Raw genomic sequence first — 12,288 nt, 5'->3', positions numbered from 1 at the left:
AACTGAGCTATGTGCTCAGAAGCAAGTTGGTTTAGAGCAGTATTTCTCAGTCTAAGGGACTTAGAAATAGCTCCATCTAATTACTATTAAGCCAGGGTCCTAGATCTAATCCAGAGTTAGATTTTCTTTTGTTTACTTTAAAGATTTGGCAACTTCACAATAGAAAAGTTGCCAAGTAATTTCTTGTATTTAAATGAAAACACTCCTTAAACAGCAGGTACTAATAACAGTTTGTGAGGTAATTAAACAAACCAAAAAAACCATGAATTTTCCCTAGAGGCAACTATTTTTAAAAGTATTTTTTTTCACATACAATTGTGAGAATATGAAGTACCATCTTTATATTTCTTTCCTAAATTTTTATTGGATTTTACTTCCTGCCACAATAAGCTGTTAAGTATGAATAAAAATAAAATCCTGTCTCCCTGTGCCAGCTAAGGTTGTAATCCTGTATGTGTATATAACTCACGGTTGAAAATAGAAACACCCTTTTTGGTAGACAGACAGATAGGATTTATCAATTACTTGATATTCAAAAGGAAGTTATTACGTGCATACACATGTATCTATGTACATAAATATTTGTGTCCGTAATGAGCATATGTGTACAGACGACCAATTGGTTTTGTGCCATCATTTTTTATTCCTAATGATTGCATAGATATTCTCCATTGATGAATAGATAGAAGTAATAAAGATATAATACACTTGTTAAAAGAACAGAGGGTCAATGCAAGGCTCATATCTTAAATATGCCATGCATTTTGAAATGAGCATATACTCATTTCAATGAACCAGCTGTGTATTTAGTAGATAATATCAATTATTTCATGGTATAGCAGTCTTTAAAAACAAATGTTTTACGAAGGAAACTTTTCCTGTCTATCCCAACGTTTTCCTTTTCTTTTTGGCTTAATATTGAATATCTCTATCTTTTTCTGAGCTAAGGTCCCCAGGCTGCTGCTGGCCCATTTCTTTCCTCCAGCTTCTGAAATTCAAAACACATTTACTTGAAAGCAACTCCTGCTAAAAAGAAGAAGAAAGAAGAAATTAGCCACATAGGAAATCAGCAGTGATCCTGCTCATTTGGATAAGGCTTGCCTAAGAGAAGTCTTCTGTACTTTAAAAGTGACCCCAGTTTTTAAAACTTATCTACAAATGCCCAGCTAGCATTGCTCCGCAATGTGGCAGTTCTTATTTTTGTTGTGGAAAACTGATGAAGAAGGATCCGCAGGGATGTTTTTAAGACCTGAATGGATGTCTGCAGTTTCTGTAATATTATGTGTGACTTCACCTGTCTGTCCATCCATCCTTCTGCATCTATCCACCTTAAGACTTTATGCCCCATTTTTATTATCCACCAATTAGTGAACCCTGGAGGATATTCTGGGTCAAGATACAGCAAGTGCCTTTGAATCCTCATTAACACTAATTAGCACTTGGTAGGTTAATTGGTGGTGACTCTCATCTTTTTTTAATTACTCCAACAAATAGACAGTGGGACCCTGTGGTCAGGATTGAATTATTCTGTTTGTTTTGATGCTCTTCCTCTGAATGTGTCAAGACAGATGTTGCTTGCCCTGGCTTACAGATCCTTGGCTTTGGGGAAAGGAAGGGAATGGGTCTATAAGACAAAACAAAAACAAAAATCTTTTTACCAGCTGTCAGTTGGGAACTTGGGTGATGCTCTGGAATTATTATTCCCACACCACTCTCTTTCCTTGATGAGAGTAGAAAGATTCATCACCTGGGCATAGAAAGTCAATATTAAAAGTGGAATTTCCCAATGTTTCTCCATTATATTTCATGAGCTATAGAAACAAAGATAACAATTTCCTTGAGCCAGATTGATTTCCTAGTGGATATCAGAACGTGTCCATGTAGTTTTCTAGCCAGCAATACAGAAGTGGTACGTTATGGCATTCTCCCAATATTTTTTTTTTACAATGAAAAAAACATCTGATAAGGGCTAAACGCTGCTCAGTATCTACAGAGAACATTACAATTTTCAAAAATATTTTGTAGACAAGGAAGATGTTTTCCAGATTGTTTTAAATGCCTTTGACCCTTCTGGTGGTGGTAGTGTTTTTAATCTCTGTAATTCTGCTCTTATGTTTATGTAAACACTAGTTTGGGGTTGAGGTTTGTCATCTGAAAAAAATAGCAACATGTACTAAAAGTTACCTTGAGGACTTTTGATAGATCAAGGGACTCTTTTGTGTCATTTTATTGAGACTTGACTGGATAGTGTATATCCATTCAGTAAGGCTTTACGAATCATTGTCCACAAGCTGTCCATTATTCATCATTTTCCATGATGCCCAAGGGGAAGACACTCGTATGGCTGCAGAGGAATATACAGTTGCATAATTTGGTGACTGATTTAGTGGCAAGAAGGGGACTTTAAATGCTGTTTTATACTTGGTCCCTGCAAAACATATTTATTCTTGCATGCTTTATGCAGGTTTCTGGGCTTATGTTTTATTTGTGAGAAAATTGCATACAGTTTACATAATATATTATGGGCTTATTATTGAATTTGTTAATTTTTCTACTGGAAAAAAATGCTATGGATTTAGACAGGGCCATTTTCCTGATATGAATTGTTTAGAGTACTTCTCTATTATGTTTATTGTTCGTCTAATAGAGAGAGAAAATTATATATTTGAACCAGAAAGGAAAAGAAGAACAGAGTTATCCTGCATTTGACCAAAGTTGAATTAACCCAACATCCTGTTTCCCATAGAACTTATGAAATGGATAGAAACAGACAAGAAAAACTACTTATGTCACTCAATGAATGTGTCAATGTCCTTTTAAAAGCATTCAGAATGGTATCTTAACTTCCACAAAACAATTACATTGAGAGTCAATTAGTTTTTCTTCTGTCTACGTTGACACTACCACTGTAAAACTTCACTGGGTGATCACAGGTGTTAATCCAATGAGATACTGAAGAAATTTTTCCCCACATGGGACATAATATGTATTAAAGGAAACCTTTTTCTCATGGGAACCTTAATCTTTTGGGGACTATGTTTTCCCCTATGGACGTATTTTCACACAGACCTCTGGAGTATATCTTCCTTGTTTCATTTTCCAAAATGTTTCTGAGTTTAGCAGAATCCTTGGCAAATTTTCTTTTCAGTTCAGAATTGCTGCTTTTGCTAAGAAGCATAAAAATGTAGCTTTTCTTTGATCAGTGTGGCTTCAACTTGCATGTACAGTAGAGTATAAACGCCAGACCCATAAGCATACTATGCTATTCTTATCCAATGAGTTAGCATTTGTGTTGCAGCTGACTGAATGTGCTCATGCATGAAATGAAAAACAAAAAAGGCATTTCTTGTAATCATCGTCATCATTATATCCAAGATGGGTAGTTCTGAACAAGACAAACATAACATACATATTACCATGTTTTATATTACTTTGTGTTGCCCTTTCCTTTTGCGGTAGCCTTAACACCATAGCAGATGGCCAAAAGTGTGCAATGCAATCTTCTGGAACCTTACTGTTAATTTGAAATACTAAATCTGTATGCCCATATATTGAGAGGACGTTAAAGTTCATTAAGTTTTTGTTTATTCTAAAAACGTATTAGAAGAATGGAGAGAACAAATTCTGCTCTGTCACAATGTAAAGGGAGTACTTCATAATCTACCTCTGGAGTTTGACTTGACTTGACTTGACCTTTTGTCTTGCAGCGTGAATGAACGTGACCATTTGTTAAAAAGGCTGGGCAGAAAGACCCCGCCATGCCTCTTCCGTGCTCATTCTGTCCAGCAAGGAGTGCCACGTAAGTATTATACCATGAGTGGAGGGTTTCAGTTCTGAACATACCACAGAGGTAAAGCTCTGCCTTGAGCTTGCATGTAAAACCTCTGTAGAAATAAATGAAAAGTACACACAAGCAATAAATAGCACTTTATGTACAAATCGATGTTTTATGCAACTTTGCAAAACAAAGATTAGATTCCAAGGGGAACTTGACGAAAAAAATAACATACAATTGGAATTGGAATTAGCGTCTGTGTTTTCCAAAATTTTAAGTACACTTCAGTGTTTGCAAAATCTTTTTGTTTTCCATGTCCCATTTTCTCCAAAACCTCTTTATTAGGAGAAACATATCCCAGTGAAACTATTTCTTTAAACTATAATTGCATTTGTAAGCTATTGCTAATGAAGGTTTTTAAATGAAGCCTTTGTATGGCAGAATTACACTTTTTTTTTTTTTTTACAATTTTCAGATATGGATTGTAATTATTTTTCAAATTGGCAATCTCATTGCATTATGGTTCAGCTACTGACTGCTTCAGTGAAACAAACTTCACATAATTTCTTTAGCATTAATATACATCTTGATTTTTTTCCAGATATAACTGCCCCCATTACGTTACTTAGATTGGCTGGGGATCCACAGCTATTTGAAAAACTCAGAAAACAATAGCACAGTTATTTCTCCTTGAGATTTAAGTTCCTGTTTGCCCTTAGGGAAGAGTTAGTGTTAAATGCATGGACTTCAGAAAGTTTTTTTAAAATAGTGTTGCAGAGCTAATTGTAAGAATTCTCATGAATTTAATTTCCATTCTTCCATCATTTATTGCCTTGTTCTCCTTCAAGAATCACAAAACAATAAACTTCTCCTATGTTATTCTTGTAAAGGTTACATATATTGAGAAAACATGACTGGTTAGTGATGGATTGAAAGAGTGCAAGTCTTCCACTAACTGCCATATTGCTTTGACCATTTTAAAACAATGGGTCTTCAAGATTGTGCCGTTATCTAATCCCCAAATCATCCCAGAAGCAGCTTAAAGTTATTTTTTGCAGTCTTGGTTTTGATGCTGGTTTTCCTTTTTCTTCCAGTACAATGTTTTGCTGTTTCATGATAAATAATGGTACAATCTGCCATCTCCTATCGGATATTGCTGGTTGTGACCAGGTGTTCTTCCAGTCACTGGATACATCCATTCAACAGAAAAGAGTACATACTTAGCTTTGGAAGAAACATCTGCCCACTTCAGAAAGCACCAGCCAAGCATGGCATAGGCCCATGATGGCAAACCTATGTCACACGTGCCAGAAGTGGTACGCAGAGCCATCTTTCTGGGCATGCAAGCCATTGCCTATTGCTCTCCTGGGTTCCGGTGCACCGGCCAGCTGGTCTTCACACACGGGAGCACCAGAAACCGGAAGAGCAGCTGCCTGGTGCGCATGCGCATGCCAGGCGGCTACTCTTCCAGTTTCCGGCACGTGCCTGTGCACCAGTCACCTGATCTTCCGGTTTCTGGTACGCATGCATGTGCGAAGACCGCCTGACAAACCTTCCAGCATACATGCGTGCTCCCATTTCAGCACTCGATGCTGAAAAGGTTTAACAACACTGGCATTGGTTCTTACATACTCCAACTAACGTGGTCTTCTATTGAACAAATACTAAATCAGCATTTAAATAGCTATAGCTATAGCATTTAGACTTATATACTGCTTCACAGTGCTTTTACAGCCCTCTCTAAGTGGTTTACAGAGTCAGCATGTTGCCCCCAACAATCTGGATCCTCATTTTACCAACCTTGGAAGGATGGAGGGCTGAGTCAACCTTGAGGCGGTCAGGATCAAACTCCTGGCTGTGAGCTGAATTAGCCTGCAATGCTGCATTCTAACCAATGTACTACCATGTCTCATTAGCACAGGTCCAGTGGGGGTTTTTTTGAAATAATTTTACTTGTGCTTTTTTTTAAAGTTTAACATTCAGACAGGGTATGATGTTATAATTGTTGGGTGGTATTTTTGTAAACAACCATGACTCTGATTGAATTTAGGGGCACAAAGAATCAGTCAATTGATTTGAACTGGGAAAAGATGGGAGGTTTGGAGAGGGAATTTTTCCCTCTCTGAAGGCCCAGTTGATTTACCCAATTAACAATGTTTCAACACACACCAAATATAATTCTACTCTCTTAACTTCTCAGAGATTTAGCGTGCTTCAGGCAAGCAGAATCATGAACACCTTTATACAGTATAATTTATTTCCTACTTTTTTCTTTGGTTGATAAAATAGAAAAAAATAAATAGAAATCTTCAGATTCTCCCACTGGATTTGTATTGAATCTTAAATCTGCTGTGGAGTGGCCCTCAACCTCCCCCCAAAGATGGTATGTGATATAAAATATTCACCCTGCTACAGAATCTTTCAGTAAATCATTCCTGGATTATATCTGCTGGAGTTGGACCTGATCCTAGCATTTGAAAAAACAAGGGAGCCGCTTCAGATGGCAATTCCTGGAGGGCAGTATTGAAAAACTAGGGAATACAACTTGTTGCTATACTCGATTTGCCCTGGCCTTTAAAAATTACGCTGCTACCTTTAGCTAAAGAGGAGGAATTAGAATCAAGATTAGTGGGGAGGGAGGTCTCTACACATGTTAGCTTTTTGTATTTTTGTATTTCTGCCCATCCCACATATGGGATTCCAATTCAGAAGTTATTTACAGATGCTGTTTATACACATGTAATTAAATGGCTGGTGGTTTGTACTCTCATCTTTTAGTTCTGCACTGGTTCCAGAGTAGATTCACTTGGCTATGAACATTTTCCTCTTTATCATGAGAGTTCATGCTTGGGTGAAGCTTCAGAGACTGCCAGAACAAGAATCATAAGTTTTTAGGGGGGGTGGGGGGAGAGAGACTATTCCCAGCACATGGAAGAGCAGCAGAGAAAGACCTTGTGCTGATAGATATTCTCTACAAGGTTGCCAAAGTCGTCCCATAACATTCACCAGTTTGCTGAGCCAAAGAAAGGAGAAAGGAGAGGGCATCCATTCAATTCTGTTAGCTCATCCCTCATAAGTACTAATCAGGAAGAATTGTTAAAGGAGCCAGTCCAGGTTCAGAATAATTGCAGTCATAAGTCTGTTTTTCTCATTTTTATTGTAGTTTTTTTTAAAAAAAAATGTTTGATACTGATCCACAGTCCTCAGTAACTTCAGTTATCCCTTGTCAAATAATGTTATAGTACAAAGCATGAAGAAAAGCGGGGAGTGGAATAAACAGTAGATTCCTTTTAACAATAGCTTCAATCAAAAGAAACTTGTATTATATTGGAAATAAGCTATCTAGTTTCTATAGGCAACTTTATGTAACGGTAAAACAGAAATATTATCAGGACATGCTTTTGCTTTGTATCATTGCAAGTGGGAAAAGACCTAAAAACTGGCTACGCAGTAAGAGAGAAACAAAGGAAAAAAGGAAAAGAAATTACGATAAAATGAAACAAAATAAAAATTTACCCAGCAAGATAAGTGTGAAAATGAGCATATGCACATCAATATCATTTTTACTCCCTGGTCGCCCCAATGTCCATTCTTGTGTTCATACCTGCCAGTGCCCATATGCTAAGAACAAGGAACAAAAATTATGTTGTGCCTGTTGGGGTCTTATCTTGGATTAGCAAAAGATCCCCACATTCCTACTTAATGCAAAAGGCATATAAATCAATTGTTTACACAAATGCATATATCACATCTCTCTATGTTGTGTAGAATTTTATAGTCATATGGAGAAAAAAATTCTATTAGTTCCTGTGAGGGAAAGCTAAAGGTTTCCAGGTTAAGATTTTTAGGGGACAAACTTCACTGAGCCTGAGTAATTAAATATATACGTGTGTGTGTGTGTGTATTACACACACATCTGAAGTAGTTCAGATTCAGATAAACTGCAGAAGAAGCAGGGAAAAAAATTATCTCTGCTCTCGAATGATGGTGCAGAATCTTCATAGGGAAGTACCTAAAGAGTTAATTTTTTAAATGAAAAGATGGTAGCAGGCCCAGCTCTCTCTAAAGTAGTGTTTCTTAATCTTGGCAACTTTTACGACATGTGGATTTCAACTCCCAGAATTCCCCAGCCAGAACTCCACACCTCTTAAAAGTTGCCACGGTTGAGAAACACTGCTCGAAACCTTTCTCACACCATACTTAAAAACTACCGTATGCATTGGTATGTGATTCATGTTCACCCTGAAAATAATGGATGTGGGATCATGTTCATTATTAATGCTCCCTGAGCAGCAGTTATGTTTGAGGTACCACCGTTTCTTACTCTGGATGTGGTTCAGTTCTCCCAATATTTCTCCCTTGGGTTACCAACAGGGATGGGGTAAGAAGGTAAGATATTGAGTTGGGGAGAAGACAAGTTTAATCTGCCAGTATTCCTGATTTTTGTTCTAATGAATGAAGGGGCAGGAACAGGGGTGGGCTGCAACTGGTTCACCCTGGTTCAGGTGAACCGGTAGCTAATTTTATCATTTTTAATTACCGGTTCAGTGAACCGGTAAATCTCACCCCTGGCTGGCCCCTCCCAGGAGTCCCCACGTGGCTCAATTTGGATGCCAGGTAAGTACAGGGCCTGCATGGAGGCTCAGGGAGGGCAAAAAAATGGTCTCCCGGAAGTTCCAGAAGGCCCATTTCCAGCCTCTGGAGATCCTCAAGGAAAGCCTCCGGAGCCCAGGGAGGGCAAAAAATGGGCCCCTCAGAAGTTCTGGAAGGCTAGAAATGGGCCCACTTCTGGCTTCTGGAGGGCCTCCAGAACGTGAGGAGGCTGTTTCCGCCCTCCCAGATGCTCAAAGAAAGCTTCCAGAGCCTAGGGAGGGTGAAAACATGCCCCCCCCCCAGCCATGGTGCAGGAGGCCAACTAGGCCACGTCCACTATGGCCATGCCCCCCCCCAGCAACTGAGCAGAGAACCGGTTGCTGAAATTTAGGAGAGAGATCTATGGCTGGGATAATGGTCCCTTCCGTTCTGCGTTATGCATACTAGCCTGAAAGAACATCAGAAAAAAAGACTGCAATTGTGTGAGCTGAACTGGGTTTAACTGCTTCTGATTTTCTTTCCTATTGCATCGATTGCACACTCCTCTTCTCATCAAAACAGACTGTAACCTCTCTCTGACGCCAAATCTCTTTTTCGGCTCTTTCCTCTTCTCCCTCCAGATGGTTATGCTTTTTCTCAAGAGGAGCACGGGGTCGTTTCTCAGTCTCAAGTTGTTCGATCCTATGACACCACAAAGCAGAGAGCCAGAGTGGAATAACATGGACTTCTTCCTCATGATTGGTGGCTGGAGGAAAGAGATGTGGATCAATGTGTCCACTGTGAATACACCCTCGAGTAAGGCTGGCAGCAGCAACGTAAACACCGGAAAACTTTTTCCTGTGGCCTTAGCCAACAAGTTTGTTCTCTCTGCTGCTTCCAGACCTTGAGCACCAACCTTGTGGAGGTGGGGTGGGAGAGCAGTCCTTGCCGGAAGCCAGCCGTTCTTTTGGTTTACGTGGTTTCTGAAACATTTGGCACTGCTGCCCAAGGTGTGATGCTGAAAACATTTTGTTTTTATTGCCATTTTTCAAAAGACAGGGCAAAAGGTATTTGTGGTTTTGCAGAGAAAACCTAAAAAGAAAAGGTGTGATAAGGCCCGTTGCGGATCTACCTTTGCTGAATTCAGACGTCCCATTTTGTCATGCCCAGACTTAGCTGCATGTATGAAGCCTTTATAATACTCACTGTTTATTTGACTGGAATGTTTACAGAGAGGCGAAAAAGTGCAGAGAAACAAATGTGGTGGGGGGAGGAGAAGAAAGAAATAAGGCCCCAGAACAATCATCAACAGCTTGTCTTGGAATGGATCAACACTATACAAAATACTTTACAGAATTCTTAGCTGTTTAAGCAAACCTCACACAGACATCCACAATAATTTACTCTGCTGTAATGCTATCACCCAAGTCATTTGAATGGCAGGCCTGTATCAAAATTACAATTGAAATGCGGCTTTTTATTAAGATAGATCTGGTCTGGTATGAAAGGGGAAAAAATATCTTATTGTTCTGATGAAGAGACAAAGAAAGTGTCTAGCTTTAAATTCAATCACATCCATTTAACATTTTGTCCCCACTGTGGCTCATGACTTAAAATACTCCAGTGCACATGTGCAGAGACAAGTTGGTGCCTTAACATTTTCTGCTTGTGAAACTCAATAGAACTTATGAGAGCTGGTATCAGACTATATATTGGACTAACTGGACCTTAAGAAAGATTGGAAAGATTAGGAAAGAACTACAGGTCCATGTTAGGTGACCCCAGAGTTTTTACTGCAGTGTAATAAGATCTCCTTTCAAATCAAATACACAGTGAAAAAGTAACCTCCCTTAAGAAAATATATCACTGAAATAAACGAAGACTTAACCTGTAATAACTTAAGCATCTCTGTTTCTATTCATCGCTTGGAAAAAATGGCATAAAAATGTTTAAATGTTTTCTATGGTTGTGGGAAGTATTGCAACAAGTAGAGGGAAATTTCACTTAGTTATGGTTGTTTATTTTTTCTTAAAATCAGCCTCAAGGACATGGCATGGCCTCTTCAGGGAACAATGTCCTGTGAGGATTGGTTGTACAAATACATCCAGATTGTATTGCAAAATATTGGGCTATTGTTTGGTTTGTCTACTTCTCCTGGCAGAGCTTTCTGTGCTGCAAGGATAATTCTGTTAAAGAGAAAGTAGCACTTGTAGTAAAGGAGCTTCTGTTTGCTAATAATTCTACCTGTCATGCATTGTTAACATCACAAAAAATCCTATCAGAAAAATAAGTTGCCATGTCTAGTTAGCATGCCAGTAAACAATTGTGTTCACAGGTCCACAAAAAGGATGTCCTCCTAACTTTTCTTTCCCATGGTATTTTAATTTCTGGATTTGTTTAAAATGAAATCCTGAGAAATGCAAAGAACCCTTGCTTGAATGGTTAATACCCTCTCTGGAAGGTCCCCAAGGTGGTCTTTCAGGAGGCAACTGGACTTTCTAGTTTTTTTTCTTCAAAGATATTTTGCTTCTCATCCAAGAAGCTTCTTGGATGAGAAGTGAAATGTCTTTAAAGAAAAAGCAAGAAAGTCCAGTTGCTTACTGAAAAAGCACCTTTGGGACAACCAAGACCTGGATGACTGAGAATCTCTACAGACCTCTCTGGAATACCTTGAATCCTGCATGATTTCAGAGCAAACAAAATATGAATGAAGCCCTTAGATTCACCTGGTGCTGCTATCTAAGCAAGCAGCCTCACTACGTTTCTGAATAGCTTAAGATAAATACCACTGCAACTTTATCCTCAGGTGCATCAGCCGTTTATCCTGTGTGCTGTACATAAGGCCTTAAAAAGTTGACACTTTATTAGTCCTTTTTGCTGACAGATCTCTGGAACATAGGTAAATTTGAGAAAATGGTCACTGAGAGATCTATTCATCCAGCAAAAAGAAGTTAACCATCTCTTTACCTAGGCTGGAGGGCCTGAAATCAATTCCAGTGCATGTGTGTCATTATTCAGTATGTACCACTTTTAAGAATTAACATTTTCCTGTAGATATTTTTAAATAATTATTCCACAGCATTCTACTAGCACTACATGAGCTTAAAAAATGATTTGGAAGAAATGCTTTAGGCCAGGGGTGTCAAACTCATGTCTCACATCAACGTCACTTGACGTATTGGGACTTTCCCCCACTTCGCTGAACTGGGCGTGGGTATGGCCAGCGTGAGGTGCATCCAGCCCGCAGGTGGGAGTTTGACAGCCCTGCCTTAGGCCTTGTATAAACGCAGCACCTCCTTCCTGTTCTTTAAAACAGTCTGATTATTTTTCAGGCTTGACTGCTGCTTTAAGAAGTCAGTTCATTAAAGTAAACGTGATTCTTAGAGGAGCAACATTTTTTTCAGGTTCTCACAGTATTGTTCACTGTGAGTAGAGTTGCTTTCATCAAGATAGGCAGCATGTAAGTTTAATAAATAAAAAGAAGTATGGGTGGGCCAAACTCCTGGTCATTGTAGTCTGGTTTAGAGAACAAAGGAAGGAAAATGATTATAAGGTTGGAAGCACAGGTGTTGGGTTTCCTGGAGCGAAACCTGATGAAAATATGTGAATAAGCTCAATTTAAAGAATTGCCTGCTTATTGTCCTTGTTTTTGTATAATTAGCTTCATAAAAAGCAGAAACAATGCCAATTGTTTAAAACAGTCAAACAAATAAAGGCAAAAATAGCTTAATCGAGAAAGATCTTCAAAAAAACACTTTCTGGGGCAGATTTCTGAAATCACATTACATAGGCCATCCTAACCCCCTCAAATATTAGAATAGAATAACATAGTTGGAAGGGATCTTGGAGGTCTTCTAGTCCAACCCCCTGCTTAGGCAGGAAACCCTACATCACTTCAGACAAATGGCTGTCCAATCTCTTCTTGAAAACTTCCAGTGTTG

The 12,288-nt window shown here is 38.8% G+C and overlaps 1 protein-coding gene across 27 annotated transcripts in view; it reads left to right on the top strand.

Annotated features, from left to right (window-relative positions):
• Positions 1 to 10,241, top strand: part of ATP8A2 (ATPase phospholipid transporting 8A2) — a 346,608-nt gene extending 336,367 nt beyond the window's left edge. For 23 of the 27 annotated variants that reach the window (XM_087937192.1, XM_026708935.2, XM_026708941.2 and 20 more), the window contains 2 exons: positions 3,708 to 3,799; positions 8,989 to 10,241. In XM_087937192.1, coding sequence (XP_087793318.1) covers positions 3,708 to 3,799; positions 8,989 to 9,086 — 190 coding nt within the window. In that variant the 3' untranslated portion in view covers positions 9,087 to 10,241. Of the gene's footprint in view, positions 1 to 3,707; positions 3,800 to 4,869; positions 6,187 to 8,988 lie in introns of those variants that run through there. The other 4 variants (XM_087937173.1, XM_087937178.1, XM_087937193.1 and 1 more) reach the window with 3 other exon arrangements.
• Positions 10,242 to 12,288: the final 2,047 nt, after the last annotated feature.

The sequence above is a fragment of the Pseudonaja textilis genome, chromosome 7, assembly GCF_049901715.1.
Source record: "Pseudonaja textilis isolate UNSWEBS1 chromosome 7, rPseTex1.2, whole genome shotgun sequence".
NCBI classification, from domain to species: domain Eukaryota; kingdom Metazoa; phylum Chordata; class Lepidosauria; order Squamata; family Elapidae; genus Pseudonaja; species Pseudonaja textilis.
The sequence above is the reverse complement of the archived record's forward strand: the minus strand, read 5'-3'. Positions and strand labels throughout refer to the sequence as shown.